The sequence below is a fragment of the Tachysurus vachellii genome, chromosome 22, assembly GCF_030014155.1.
Source record: "Tachysurus vachellii isolate PV-2020 chromosome 22, HZAU_Pvac_v1, whole genome shotgun sequence".
Lineage (NCBI taxonomy): Eukaryota > Metazoa > Chordata > Actinopteri > Siluriformes > Bagridae > Tachysurus > Tachysurus vachellii.
The window spans coordinates 14860728-14877023 of NC_083481.1; the positions used below are offsets into that span (position 1 = coordinate 14860728).

The window sequence follows — 16296 nt, forward strand, 5'->3', positions numbered from 1 at the left end:
TAATCAATAAAAAAATAAATTACTCCCCGAAAGTGCATTCATTTGCTCTGTTTTTTTTTTTTTTTTTTTTCAGTGAGAGGCCAGAATAGATTTAACCAGGAGCTTCTGTACTACATGCAGATAAACTGCATGTGCACGCAAATAGTTCAAAAAAACCACTGAAAAAATCGTCACCCTTACGACACCCAGAACGTAACTCTTGTTCAATTCAATTTTATTTCTATAGCACTTTTAACAATGGACGTTTTCTCAAAACAGCTTTACATTACATTTACATTTACAGCATTTAGCAGACGCCCTTATCCAGAGCGACGTACATTTTATCTCATTTTTTTTTTTTATACAACTGATTAGTTGAGGTGAGGAAATGTCCAGACAAATCCGGATATATTTGAAGACGCCGTTTACGTCTAAAAACGCTCCGCGTCCACATTATCATTTTCAAACGTTTTCCAAAAGTTGCTCATCCACATTGAAATGTATGAAAACGCTCACATCTCCCTACTGCGCATGAGTAAAGCTTCGACCTGCGTCATTTCCGCTAGGCGTTTATTTACTTTCGACTGCATCACATGACTAAAAATGCGTCATAGTATTCAAAAGCCTCCGTCTTCACAGTCCACACTAAGACGCGAAGACGGCGTTTTCAAATTTACCCTCTTTGGAGAGCGTCTTCCAAAAGCTACGTTTTCGTTGACTTAAAACGCTGTCTCAGTGTGGACGAAAGGCCAAAACGGAGAGAAAAATATACGTTTTCAAACGAAAACGTATTAGTGTGGACATGGCCTGAGGGTTAAGGGCCTTGCTCAGGGGCCCATCAGTGGCAGCTTGGTGGACGCAGGAATCAAACTCACAACCTTCCGGTTGGTACAGTAGCACAACGCCTTAACCTCTAGGCTAACACGTCCCCCTGAACATAAGAAATATAATAGAAAAAGTTGAATATTATACAAAGATTAATTTAATACCAAAGTTCAAGATTAATATTAGATTTATATTTAAATGTGTTTGTATTTATCTCTAATGAACAAGCCTGAGGTGACTGTGGTGACTGTGGTGAGGGAAAAACTCCCTTAGATGGAAGAGGAAGAAACCTTGATAGGAACCAGACTCAAAAGTGAACCTCATCCTCATTTGGGTGACACTGGAGTGTGTGATTATAATCTGTTATAAACACCAGAGTGTGTTATTATGAATTATGTCCTGTCTACAGCCAGCTACAGACTGACAATTGTGTATTGATGAAGAGGTTGTTGTCCTCAGAGACCACATGGAGTCGGCATCTTCTCTTCGAACGTCTGAAATCCTCATGAAGCCGAATCTTTTCTGATGCTTAAGAGTCTTAGGAGTCATGTTGCTTTGTCTGAGCTGAGACTCCCTGTGCATTTGGGCTCTTGTCAGCTTTTTCAGACTGGAAGTCGATAGGGTAGGTGTGAGAGACCTTTAGCTAAGTGTGATGGGGAAAAAAAAAGGATAGCAAAGCGGAGAGAAAAGAGCAGGTGCTGCTTAACCGAGTGCAAACAGATCAGAGTCACTTGGTAGGCGGGCGAGCGGCTCACCGAGAGAGTGGATCATCTGAGGAGTTCATTAAAAATGCCTTCAGGACAAGGGCAATGTCATCTGTTCTACACTAAAGCTTTGGATTGAGAAGAAGGTGGCATTCGGGGACCAAAGGTTTATCTTAAACACTTCAAATCACCTTTGTTTTAAAGAACAGGACGTTTTGCATAAACACCATTAACCATTATGAGATAACGTTGGTCTCATTCTAGGACACAAGAATATACAGCACTCACACTCAGCCCTGTTTGTCTTTACTCTTCTACACCGGTATACTGTAGTCTAATGATTTTTAATCCCACTCTATGGAGTCATCTAGAATGGGAAGACGACATGAATCTGGTTCCTCTCACAGCTTCTTCTTCTTGTCTTCTTAGAGAGAATTTCCTCGCCTCCGTCGCTTCTGGCTCGCTCATTAGGGATTTAAATCTGCGTGCGGATTTCTGTAAAGCTGCTTTGTGACCGTGTTGTTAAAAACGCTATAGACATAAAAAACCCAGCTGAATGCGTATGAAATCCACATTCGGTTTATATGCAAATCAGCTGAACATTTCTCACCCCGTCAGGTAAACTGGAGCTTCAGGACCCAGGCTTGAGCTGATGTTCTTCTCCCACAGAACCACTGTAATGACTGTCCCAGAAATTTTCACACATTTCCACTAGTTTACACACTCAGATGAACTGATTTAATATAAGTATGTTTTATAAACTTTAGGATGATTTCAAGAGTGAAGTAAAACCAGAACGAGGCTCTTTGGTAACGTATGATGAATAATAAATGACGCCTGACACTACAGTCTGGGCAGGAAAACAACCGCTGCCCCATTAGTGGTCAAACACTTGGAGAAATTCAGAAGCTATACATCAACTCTGGTGCTATATATAGCACCAGATTATCTCGTCTGGTTTGGCCCATGATGTTTGCTTTGTTTTAACCCCGCGCTTCCATTCCGAGTGATTTGCCTGTCGTAGAAAAGCACATAATTACGAGCTAAAAAAAAAAAAACACCCGGTTTTAAAAAGTCTGTCATAATTAAGAGATAACAGCTTTCTAAGTGCAGTTAACTTAATGCTCATTTACACACCTATCCATCCGCTGCTCGCTTACAGGAAATCCACGCACCGTTCCCCTTCCCTTACTTCCTAATTAGCATGTACTAAGCACATCTTCCTGCATCCTAATGATGGACTTGGTGTGTTGCTGTGTTCTCGCTCTGCGCGTGATGTCGCCTCCGCACGCCACCTAAAAGGAACAGGGGTGGATCGTGGGCTCGAACGTAAGCATTACAAATCATAGATTCAAATATATACAGCAGAAGCGTTTATTTTTTCACATTGACATCACAGAACAGTGAAATTTGTTCTTCGCATATCCTAACTTTGGCGGTTGGGGTCGGAGCGCAGGGTCAGTTACGATACAGCGCCCCCCGGAGCAGAGAGGGTTAAGGGGACTTGCTCAAGGGCCCAACAGTGGCAGCTTGGCAGAGCTGGGGCTTTAAGCCTGATCCTCTGATTAACGTATACATTAATGGCAGACGAGTGTCGTGTTCTCATGCGAGACAAAGTTAAATGACAAAAAAAAAAAAAAAAAAAAAGAATATATCTGAGTTTAAATGATGCTGTTGTATTGTTTAGTGTTACTCAAAGTAATCAATAGCCATGTTCTCTTCCTAGATAAGATGCTAAACGAACAGATATTTTTATAAAGAAATAAAGAAATAAATAAAGTGGGGGGCACAGTGGCTTAGTGGTTAGCACGTTCGCCTCACACTTCCAGGGTCGGGGTTCGATTCCCGCCTCCACCTTGTGTGTGTGGAGTTTGCATGTTCTCCCCGTGCCTTGGGGGTTTCCTCCGGGTACTCTGGTTTCCTCCCCGGTCCAAAGACATGCATGGTAGATTGATTGGCATCTCTGGAAAATTGTCCGTAGTGCGTGAGTGAGTGAATGAGTGTGTGTGAATGAGTGTGTGTGTGCCCTGCGATGGGTTGGCACTCCGTCCAGGGTGTATCCTGCCCGGGCTCCCCGTGACCCGAGGTGGTTCGGATAAGCGGTAGAAAATGAATGAATGAATGAATGAATGAATAAATAAAGTGCTACCATTGTAACAAGCCCAGATTTGAAGTCAATACAAAACTACAGGTTAGTCGAGAGATTAAAAAGTACGTTATACGAGTAAAAAAGCAAAGCTTTGATCTCCATCTAGCCGAGACCGTATCAGTGGTAAACTACAACCTTAAAAGCCCGTCGTTCTGAAAACAGGTCATAACGGCGTCTTTTGAAAAGAGGTACAGTAGAAAATATCTTAGTCATGCTGGTGGGTAAATGTCTCCCACCGCTCCACCCACGATTCCACAAACGCTCGACGAATACAACCTCGCCCTGGTTACCAGCTCCATTCTGAGCCGCTCTGGCCGACAGCTTTGAAAGCTCCTCCACCCACAAAAGTCTGAACCCGGCGCTAACTAGCACGTGTGGAGCTCCTGCTTCACGCCCATGCGCTCAGGGACAGACGTGTCAACGCGAGGATGCTTATATATGAGCAAACACCGCAAACCCACAACACGCTACACACATGGCTCATTACCAACATCATCAAAAAGGGTCATGCTGAGAAAAAGTCTCCGTAAACAAGCCAGACTGAAGATATTGTCCAAAAAAAACGTAACATACGGAAACAAATTTTTAAAAAAAACAAACACGATTCTTCACATAACACCCCCTGGCACATTATACAACTCATAGCAAAACCCATATGGAGACATAAAACATTTCCTGCCTCATTGACAGGGAAATAAAAGGTCTCCAGATGCCTTGATATTTACTCCGCATTCATTATTTTTCACTTCCCACCTCCCAGATCAGATTGTCACACTGTACCAGAAGCTTGTATAACAAGCTTTAATAATAAGCTTGTATAATAAGCTTTATTTGGGTCAAAATAATGACGCTTCTTTTGCTAACCAGAGACCACTGACCTTTTTTGTTTTTAATTACTCTACTTTTGAAATAATGTTTTAATTGCTTTTGGGTTCGGTTAAAAATCGACTTAAATAGAAAACAACCGTGGTTTCACTCAGGAGGTCGCTTTACCGTAATACGCTGTAAACTGTACAAAATTTTACGCTGTAAAATTTCCTTTTTTTTCATTAAAATTGCGCCACAAATCAAACCCTGGCACAAGCGATAAAATCCAAAAACCAATTCATAACTGGCTTTTTGCATCTATATACAGAAAATATAAAGAAATTGACTTTTTATAAAGGAGACCGAGCTACTTGGAGATCTTGCGTCTGTCTTTCTGTCTCAGAATTTCAAATACCTCAGAAAGGCTTCAGTTAATTACTTAAGAGTAATTATATATATATATATATATATATATATATATATATATATATATATATATATATATATATATATTTATATATATATATATATATATATATATATATATATATATATATATATATATTTATATATATATATATATATATATATATATATATATATATATATATATATATATATATATATATATATAATTTTTTGCCATATAATAAAAAATATCTGAAATTTTATATGTGTATATATATATCAGAGGTGGGAGAAAATCACACACGTGCAAGTCACAAGTAAGTCTCAAGTCATGAATGTCAAGTCAAAGTCAAGTCGAGTCTTTTTTTAATATTTGTCAAGCAAGTCTCAAATATGCGACTTAAGAACCAAACGTGTCCTGTTAGCACTTATGTTATAGCAGCTGGAGGAAAACTTCACCATATCAGCAATTCCACACGCTTTAAAACTGCTCACGGTGAAGTTGTTGCTATAGAAACAATAAGGTATTAGACCAAACAAATTGGCCTTCTTTATAAAATCATTTTGTCTATAATTAAAAAAAAACAACAAAAAAAAAAAACAAAACAATAAATATGTGCTTAAAGATAAAAAAACAAAAAACAACCAAAAAAAAATTTGCACAGTAAATTCCAGAGTCAAAAACATCCGTATTATTAATATTCAGTAAAGAACTTTGCTCATGGCACCTAATCCATCATATGATGAGTTGAAATGAAACCTACTCCATGTGAAGGATGTGCCTCACTTTGGCAAAAAAAAAAAAAAAAAAAAAAAAAAAATAAAGGATAAAGGAGAAAAAAAGAAGAAGAAGAAGGAAAAAAAAAAAAAAAAAGCCTCCACCTGCAGCCCTGATCCGAGCGGCCGTCTCTAATGGTTCGCTCGGTGATGACTCTCGATTACAGCCCACACAGAGTGAGAGAGATTTAAATAAATGAAATAAAGATCGCTTATTGCCGCAGGTCTGGTTGCACAGCGAAAGATTAATACGGCTCTTCTGTAAATCCCGCTCAGAGGGACAGGCCGAGTCACTTTTTCAGAGCAGGGGCATTCATAAAAGGAAAAGCCAGGAGAGTTCGTCAGGCACGGAGCGGAGGAGAGGTAGGTGGAGGAGAGACGAGTGAGAGGAAAATGAATGGTACGACTGACCAACAGAACTGTTCTGTATATGGAGCAATCCATCAATAGATGCTGCTACGGTGGGGTTTTTGATTCTGCAGCCAGATTAGAAAATTAATAAATAAATAAATAAATAAATAAATAAATAAATAAATACCATTTTTTAACTTGTCTGCCAATAAATATTCTAGTAGGTGTTCCTGTGCTTGATGGTGATCTTAACACACACAACGTAGCTTGGCAGAAATACTGGTACTGTACGAGGGGAAAAAAGCGCCAAGTATGTTGCAGCGTGAATTTTAGCTGTTAACTGCTGATGAGGATTTAGAAGGTGTCAAAGAGAGACACGTTCAAATTTAAACTTGAAGGCTGATCGTACACATACCTGCGTGTGTGTGTGTGTGTGTGTGTGTGTGTGTGTGTGTTGGACCCAGTCATGTGGTGTTGTTTTGTTGTTGATTAAATGCATTAATAATTATCTCAGTAGAAGGTCCTCACAAGGACAGTAAGACAAACGTGTGTGTTTGCGTGTGGGTTGATTTCTGAGGACCAAATGAAACCGACTACAGATTATAGTATATCATGGTGTGTGTGTGTGTGTGTGTGTGTGTGTGTGTGTGTTAGACAGAGAGGGAGCGACCCACCTGACCATGCCCAGCAGGACTCTTCATCCATGTGTGTAAGGCCCCATGAGCATCTCCTCAGCCATGTGTGTGTAGGTGTGTAGCTAATCCCTAAAAATAACCAGTCGTCTGTGTGTGTGTGTGTGTGTGTGTGTGTGTGTGTGTGTGTGTGTGTGTACCCACCTGAGTATGCCCAGTATGGTTCCTCAGCAGCTCTGCGGTGTCTGTCCCCGGTCGCCCAGCCATGCCGTTCCACCTGATCGCCTCCGGACAGTGCTGATAGACACAGACAGAGACGCGGTTATCACACACTCTCGACACACTTTATACACACACACATACACACACACACAGATCAATTCAAAATTGCTCTTCATCCTTTATGTGTGTTCACTAGGATCCACAAAAATACTTGTGCCATACTTGACTCTTATTTATGTACAAATCCCCAGCTGAGTACATATCCTGACTACATAGGGTTTAACATCACACACACACACACACACACACACACACACTTCATATTCAGACTCACACTCATACACATACACACATATATACACACACCCACATACACACACTCACACCCACACTTCATATTCTTCATTCAGACTCACACTTACACACATACACACATATATACACACACCCACATACACACACTCACACCCACACTTCATATTCTTCATTCAGACTCACACACACACACACACACACACACACACTTCATATTCAGACTCACACTCATACACATACACACATATATACACACACCCACATACACACACTCACATTCACACACACACACTTCATATTCTTAATTCAGACTCACACTTACGCACATACACACATACATACACACACCCACATACACACACTCACACCCACACTTCATATTCTTCATTCAGACTCACACTTACACACATACACACATACATACACACACCCACATACACACACTCACACCCACACTTCATATTCTTCATTCAGACTCACACTTACACACATACACACACACACACACACACACTTCATATTCAGACACACACTCATACACATACACACATATATACACACACTCACATTCACACACACACACTTCATATTCTTAATTCAGACTCACACTTACGCACATACACACATACATACACACACCCACATACACACACTCACACCCACACTTCATATTCTTCATTCAGACTCACACTTACACACATACACACACACACACACACACACACTTCATATTCAGACACACACTCATACACATACACACATATATACACACACCCACATACACACACTCACATTCACACACACACACTTCATATTCTTAATTCAGACTCACACTTACGCACATACACACATACATACACACACCCACATACACACACTCACACACACACTTCATATTCTTCATTCAGACTCACACGTACGCACATATACACAAATATACACATACCCACACACACACACTTCATTGAAACCCAGAATTTATTAACAGTGCTGAATGTTGCTAATTTTCAGGCTCACACACACACACACATTGACACCCATAAACACACACACACTCACTCACACACGCCCATGCCCACACCCACACACTCACTCTCACCCACACACACACACTCATGTACACACATGGTCTGCCTGAATGAATTAATACATTCATTTAAATACATTTAATCGGACTGGCTGCTAAACCCTCCTGTGTGATGCAGGCCAAAATCTCAGTGTGTGTCTCACTGCGCTCCTTTTCCCTCACTGCTCCTGTTTACACACATGCCAACCCTACAGCACAAAACTGCACATGAGGGAAATTGCCACCTGTCTCTCTTTCTTACATACACACACACACACTCTCACACACTCACACTAATGGGAACGTACATTAAGACAAAGGACTCACTATTTATACATTTTTTTTTATCAGAAGTAAACAGCGGTCAGTGAAAGGTCATTGAAAACATGGTCTAGGACACACACGCATGCACACACACATGCACACACAAAAGCAGGAAGCCACAGTAACACTTTGATCTCAGGTTCTTTGAGCTAAACCCTGTCATTAACCTATTTATAAACAACTACCTGTTTTAATGCTCCATTAGTGTGAGAAAAGGGCACACACACACACACACACTCCTGACTGTTATGGGATCAAGTAGCCTCCCCCTGATTAAACATGTATGATGGGCTAAAGAAATAAATGGATGCTGATTGGCTAGCGAGTGAGCGCCGAGCTAAAGCTGTGCAGCTGAGTATTTAAAGAACAGGGCTTGAAAACGCAGTGTGATGATAAAGAAAATAAATAAATAAATGAATAAAATAAATAAAATAAAAGACGGAGAAAAAAAAGAACTCCTCATGAGGTCCGATCAGCGATTATTAAGTCAGAAACCTACTTGTAAAACGTGGAAATGTAGAAATCAGTGTGTTAAAAGTAGGGTTGGGGGCGGAGTTTCAGATGGCAATATTTTGGAAGAGTATAAAACAAAAGCGCACTTAATTTTATTTTACATTGATTAAACCGTTAAACTGCACGAACTTAAAGTCGATAAAATCACAAAACAGGAAATAAATAAATAAATAAATAAATAAACAAACAAACAAACAGATACGTGGTATTTATTTGAATTTCTATTTATTTATTTATTTTTAATTTTTTTTTTTTAATTTGTTTAATCTCAGCTACCGGCGGGAAAACGAGCTGACTGTATCTTTAACTGCGGAATTCGTCAGACAGGATTAAAGGTGGATGAAAAGCGAACAAACACAACTGTATCAGGACCCTCGAGATGTGACTGCGAAGAAGATGTCTATCCTACACGCAAGTAAGTGCGCCGTGACTACACCGACCGGCAACCGACAACAAGCCCACACTGTAACACGGGTCAGGTGGAAATCCTGGAGCTATAATTATCTGACAGTTCTTGAAACTCGCCCAGATTTGCCCTTGCTGTGGAACAAAGGCTTAGGCAAGTGAGAGAGGGAGAGAGGGGGTGGGGGGATTTGTCAGAAGTCGGAAACAGGAGGCCACCCATGCAGGAGAAGGTACAAGGCTGCAGATCAGAACACGTACCTTTCACTGCTCTTACCCACAAATCGGGTCTGGCAGGGCCTGGGGGTGAGTGCCATTTCAGATACGGGCCGACCCGAAAGGATCCGCGGCCGCAATCACACGGAGCGGTGTGGGAGAGAGATAGAAAGAGCGAGAGAGATGAAAAACGCTCCTCTCTAATCATTGTGAGGAAGGCAGAGTAGGAAGAGGACAGAGCTGCTTCCTATAGTCTGTCCATCTGCTGACTACACAACAAGGACACGTGGCTACAGAGGCATCACTTAAAGCTGTAATGAAATTTAGATCATGTCTCTCAAAGAGCTTTGGCTTAAAGAAAAATTCCTTCATGAACAATGGATGACTCTTGGTCTTTTTTTTTTTTGTTTGTTTCAATGACAAACAGCTTCCTTGTCTTCTCCTCTCTAATTCTTGCGGATGGACGGGCGAGTACGTGGCTGAATACGGATGCCTCGGCTCACTACGGCTTTTCTATGAATTACATTATCGATTGCCGATGTGCTCCGAACACAAAATGTAATTATGTGATGCGGCGCGCCAAACTGAGCCACTATCCTCCCAATATGTCGCTCATGCTCTCTTTCTATCCTCTCAATCACCGTACTCAAGTCTTGGCACCCGTCCATCACTAAATCTCTGCCTCTCTAGTTTCTGTGTGGAGGGATTGATTTCAAATAGCAGATTTTTACACTGCGGTCTCTCTTGTTTTATCTCTCTTCTTTTCCTTTTTCATATATCATTTCCTGTCTGTGATGCAGCATAGCAGGGGATGGAGAGGAACATGTAAAAACACATCCCATTTTGAGTCCTGCTGTGTGTTTGAATTGTACCAAACCGCACGCCAGAGGAAGTCGCTCTGTGTGCGTGCGTGTGTGTGTCATCCGACCAGATTGCTTGTTTAACACACAAGCTTATTGTCAGCATTCAAAGCGTTACCCACCAGCAGCTCTCACACTTCTCCCTCACAAACACACGCATTTGCTACGCCTCTTCCTGGATCTGAACCACAGCCCGGGCCCACGCTCTCTTCTCCAGAAGTCTCCGACAGAGCCGTATTAATCTCTTTAACAGCTCTGCCAGTGGACATCAGGCCTGGTCGCCGTCCAGTAGCGGTTCAGCGCTGAGCCAGGAGGGCGGGATCGTGTTCCAGCCCAGCGGGTCTGCTATAACGACAGTTGTTCGGGCGCCGTGATGGACAACAGGCCGTCTGGCAGCGGCTCAGCTGGAAGAGCCTGAGAGGAAGGAGGAACAGAGCATCCACTGTGGGAGTGACACAGCACACTGAGTTCCATGCCAATGTCTACTGTCCTTCTCCTGGGTCACCCCAAGCTGCCCCTTTCCCTCAGAGGAACCCTCAGCAGCTCTAGTGCCCCTCAGAGACACTTCACTGGCGCTGGATGACCGGAACAACCACTATCGTGTACGGAATCTGGACATGGACGTCTTCTTGGCACGTCCGACAAATTCCACAGTAATCGAATCTCACGATTAAATGTTTATGTTTTAGTTTATTTACCTGCTGTAACATGCATTAACTTCATTCATCTGAATGACGACTCTTTTTCTGTGGCTGAATCTCAAAAAGCATTTTAGTGCACCAGGTAGGTCTTGGAGCACTATTATGCTAAGCCCTATTTAGTGCAGATGTACAGGGGGTGTACAAGTGTGCATACGTGTGCACCTGGGATTTAGTTTAATAGTTCAAATTAATATTAATAGTTTTTGACACATAAAAATAAAAAAATAAAGTGATCAGTGATCATTATATCAAAAAAATATATATTTTTTTACTTGGATAAACAAGTTAATTAATTAATTAATTAATTAATTATTAATCAGAGTATACATCAGCTTTTTCATATTTAAATGAGTAATTCTTATAAGCATTGGACAGCTCTTGTATATACACATGTACATTCTCACGCACAGGTACAGTACACACACATGCACACGCACGCACGCACGCACACACACACACACACACACACACACCAAATAATAAGGTCGATAGAGACAAAGATACATGTATATACACCCAGACACACAGGCGCACCATTATTCATCATAACGGCACACACACACTCACACGCACTTGCACACACTCACAGAGAAAAATGTATGAGGGGCACCCGCACAGTTTGATTGCTTTATTTCTGCGGTATGTGGGCCAGGCTAAAAACAAGAATGAGTTTGACACTGTGGCCCTGCACTACAGAAACAGCACTGCCTCCACCTCCTGTCCTTTTTTATAGCAGAGATGGAGAGAGATTTTACCCTGAATGAAAACAAGCAGAACTGAACATGATCAGAAAAAGCATACCTACACACACACACACACTCACACACACACACACACACACACACACACACACACACACACAAAGAGTCCTCTGTCTTTGTCCTCGAGACCCAGTCAGAGACAATCATCATCAATACAATCCAATACACCCAAAAGCCCTACACACACACACACACACACATGCACACAGACACACACACAGACACACACACAGATCCAGGCTACAAGCACATGTCAAGGAATGTCATTTTGTCGAAACGGTGTCTTTGGAGAACAGACCACAGCACGTCTCCTGCGATCAGGCCACAGGCGCCGAGCCTCCTCTGAACTCCGACTGCACGCTGAACATCTTCTGAAGCATCTGATTTACCCTTTCTGCTATTCCACAAAAGCAGGGGAACGTGGGTTAGCCTGGTGTGCGGGACGGTAACAGAAACCCAAAATTACTGAAAAATGAGCTCGGGCTTGACAAAAAAGACCCCCGTGGGAATCCGTGAATCTTTGATATCCCAAACACAAAATGTTCCGGTAACGTACAAAGACAGCATGACTCCCAGGCAGTGAAAAATAGATTCTGGCTTCGGATCAGATGCAGAGAAACTTCATCTGTGTCATCGGCTAGCATGCTAGCTGTCAACCTCGACTTTTGACTTGGGGATTGAGTCGTGATAATAAGCTAAGAAACATCTAGAACGCTACGATAATACACGTGCTCTCGCTCGTCAGTTAAGCTAATGCATTAGCACTGCGACTTTTCCTCTCTTTTTTTAATCATCGTGGCGTTACATTCAGAATTAAAGAATTAATGGAGCCAAATCCGTTTCTAGAAAGTTCTTGATATGTAAACTGATCAACCGACACTAACAAAGGTTTTTCTAATATAATTAGTTCTTAGCTAGATACACTGATATCTGGCCAACAAACGAAGCGAAATCATTGGCTGTTAGGACGTTTTTTTTCTGCTAGCATGTATTAAAAGTTACAGCTGAAGGTTAAATAGCTCAGAATCTTCCTTGGAGGTCCTGGGATTTATACCCGTAACCTTCTGTTGACAAGAACCTTGGCCGGTGTATTAACGCTGGCTCGCTGGTCAGTTCTATTCCTTTTTGACATATTTTTTTTTCCTGTGTATTTGGTTACTGTGAATGAATTGAGTTGAGCAGTGGTGCATGCTAATCGCTAGTTAATAAGCAGCCAGCCCAGACAGCCTGTACCCTCTCAAAACAGCCAGAATCTAATAAAACTGGGAAATGCCAAACACTCTGGCTGACCCCGAGTGCGATTCCCACAGAGATATCTCTCTCACTCTCTCTCACACACACACACACACACACACTTACACACATGCCCAAAACAAAGGAACTTTTATCTCCTGTTCTGGCCATCAGGCTAAAAGTTAAGGTCAGGTCAGAGCTCATTGAGATGCATGACAGATTTGCTCAGTCATGCACTTAACCTTGGGTTTTGCTTCTGTCTTTTACTTGAGAGGAGTGTGTGTGTGTGTGTGTGTGTGTGTGTGTGTGTGTGTGTGTGTGTGTGTGTGACGTAGACAGCCCCGATTCCGCCATCATTAACATTCTCTTCGATTCCCTTTCCTGAAGGACGTCCACACAGAGGACTTGTCCAGGACATATCGATTTCACTGACCACACATACACACGTCCACTCATCCCGATCAGGGAGAGATGATCCATCCCAGGCATCATAGTATATTATTCTTGGTTATTGCTATGATTATGAACGATCTTAGCTCGGAATCGGAGGTAAAGGCAGAGACGGTAAAGAGCACGAAGCCTGAGAGCTTGGAGTCGTGTGTCAGCGACACGGTAGTCAAATGGCTCTTTAGTGTCTGGCTAACAACGCTTTAGGAGGTGCCATATTCTACACGTCTCCTCCCTGCATCGATCTGCTACACACAGCTCACCGCCGCACAATGGGAGCCATTCGACGTGTCCTGATGGAAATTAATAGCCCTCTGTTCGCCTGTTGCAAGGTCACGCCGGGTAGCTGGATGTGTGATAGCACAACAAAGACGCGCCATCACGGCTTTTTACTGACCGCTCCATCAGCCGTATTAATGGGCTTTATGTAACTAATATAGCTGTGTGAGAATACAAATTAAAACATGCTCTGGACCAAAACAGATCATTCAACAGAGGGCGGCTAGTGGCGGCAAGTGTCGGGAAAATCGGTTCCTAAACTCGATAACAGGTTTTTCATACTTAAGAACATTGACAGTGGGAGAGTAAGTCTAAGAAGGATTGTTAAGACGGTTTATTTGTGTATGGATTAAGAATGTTTACTGATCATCCATCTGAACCTGGAGTCTATCCCAGGGGACTCAGGGAGCAAGCCTTCGCAAAGCACACACACACACACACACACACTTTGGACAATTTAGAGATGTCTTTGGCCCGGAGAAGGAAACTTGTGGGACCTGAAGCACATGAAGAACATGAAAGGAGGATGAAGATGGGAATTGAACCCCTAACCCTAGAACAAGGCAGACGTGCTCACGACTAAGCCCCTGTGCTTCCTTGTTATTATGCAAATTAACCAATTAATTCACTTAATCTATAACACCGATGTTCCTGATTTGCGTCATAAACATTGTGTCACACGTTTGTCACATGATCTGTATACTGTACGTGACAGCCTTCTCCACATGACACACACCTTAACACACCCGATACACACATTTAACTGGTTAATCCCATCAGACCCATCACTCCTTTTTATGCTCGTTTCTTTTTTTTTTTTTTTTTTTTTTTTTTTTAAATACACCAGCACCATGTGTACAATTCAGCACAAAATACCAAACCCCAGGTTAGGAATATAAGCGTTAGTCACTGAGGTGAAACCCTTAAGACCGTCTTTTATATCTTAAGTTAGAGGAACAATAACATTAAGCCACATAATTGGAACTTAATGACCGTGGCTGTAACTTTAGAGATATGTTGAAGTTTTTTTGGACCGTGGGGGAAGAGAAAAGTAGCAGTACAGGGCTTTTTGTTTTGACAGTAAAGCGCTCCTTACTGTGGGAATAAATAAATAGACCGGTAGTGATGTTTAGCGTAAGAAATGTCTTCTGAGATATGACGGATATTGAGATAAAATGCACTGAATCGTTAATCCCCCTTTTAATGATTATTTTCTATCAATTATTTCGGTGAAGAAATAGAGCATCGTCGTAACCAAACACGGCCTCTGGAGCTAAAAATAAAAAATACAAATTTTAAATAAATAAATAAATAAATAAATAAATAAAAACTGAGCAGCGTCAGTTGGCATTCGTTCATCAAACCTTAGTAAGCAAAGGCTGCATGACTCCAGCCCACACACACATGCACACACACACACACACACAAACACATACCACACACACACATAGCAACACGTTAGGAGCTGAGGCTAATCTGGGTTTTTACTAGAACGTTTGCCATTTTAAGAAAAATCCCAAATCTGATGTAAGAACATTTCTTCATGGTGGTTTAAATAAACATTTTTTCACAGAGTTTAACCCTGGTGTGTGTGTGTGTGTGTGTGTGTGTTAGGGTTAGGGTTCTGCAAGAATATATCATGTTTACCAGAACATGCTAGCAAGAAGGTTTACCAATTCAGTGTTGCGATGACTGTGTTGAATTATCCGCTGACACGAGCGTAAAGCAAAGCCAAAGCGCTTTCTTGCTAGCTGCTAAACAGCCGACGTGCCTCCAAATGACTTGCTAGTGGTTTGCTATTAACATTTGGTCCAGCAGACATAAATAAATAAATAAATAAATAAATAAATAAATAAATAAATAAATAAATAAATAAAAAAAATTTAAAAAACAGCCCAAAACTTGTGCTGCCTTTCACTTGACCTTAATTAAATTCATCTAGTAAAATGTTCGACATGCAAAAATGAATTATGGTAATGAGGTAGCTTAATGAGTAAAGAGAATCAGACAACGTTGTGCTACATTAGTGACGCTCCAGTTGATAGAATAAGGGCATGGTCACGCTTCTATTAAACAATAAATAAATAACAGAGGGATGGACGGCAGGTAAGAACAGAGCGACGTGAAATAGTACAGAGAGGAGGAGAAGAAGAAGAAGAAGAAGAAGAAGAAGAAGAAGAAGAAGAAGAAGAAGAAAAGAAAAAATGTGTAAAGAAAAGTTTTTCTTTATTCCTTCCTTCCAGTCTGTCTGTCTTTCTTTCTTTCTTCCTGTCTTCCTTCCTTTCTTTCTCCCATCCTTCCTATCTGTCTTCCTTTCATCCTTTT

The 16296-nt window shown here is 41.5% G+C and overlaps 1 protein-coding gene across 2 annotated transcripts in view; it reads right to left on the reverse strand.

Moving 5' to 3' along the window:
- Positions 1-16296, reverse strand: part of ptprga (protein tyrosine phosphatase receptor type Ga) — a 259987-nt gene that overhangs the window by 183292 nt on the left and 60399 nt on the right. For both annotated transcript variants that reach the window (XM_060858735.1, XM_060858734.1), the window contains exon 2: positions 6837-6929. In XM_060858735.1, coding sequence (XP_060714718.1) covers positions 6837-6929 — 93 coding nt within the window. The remainder of the gene's footprint in view (positions 1-6836; positions 6930-16296) is intronic.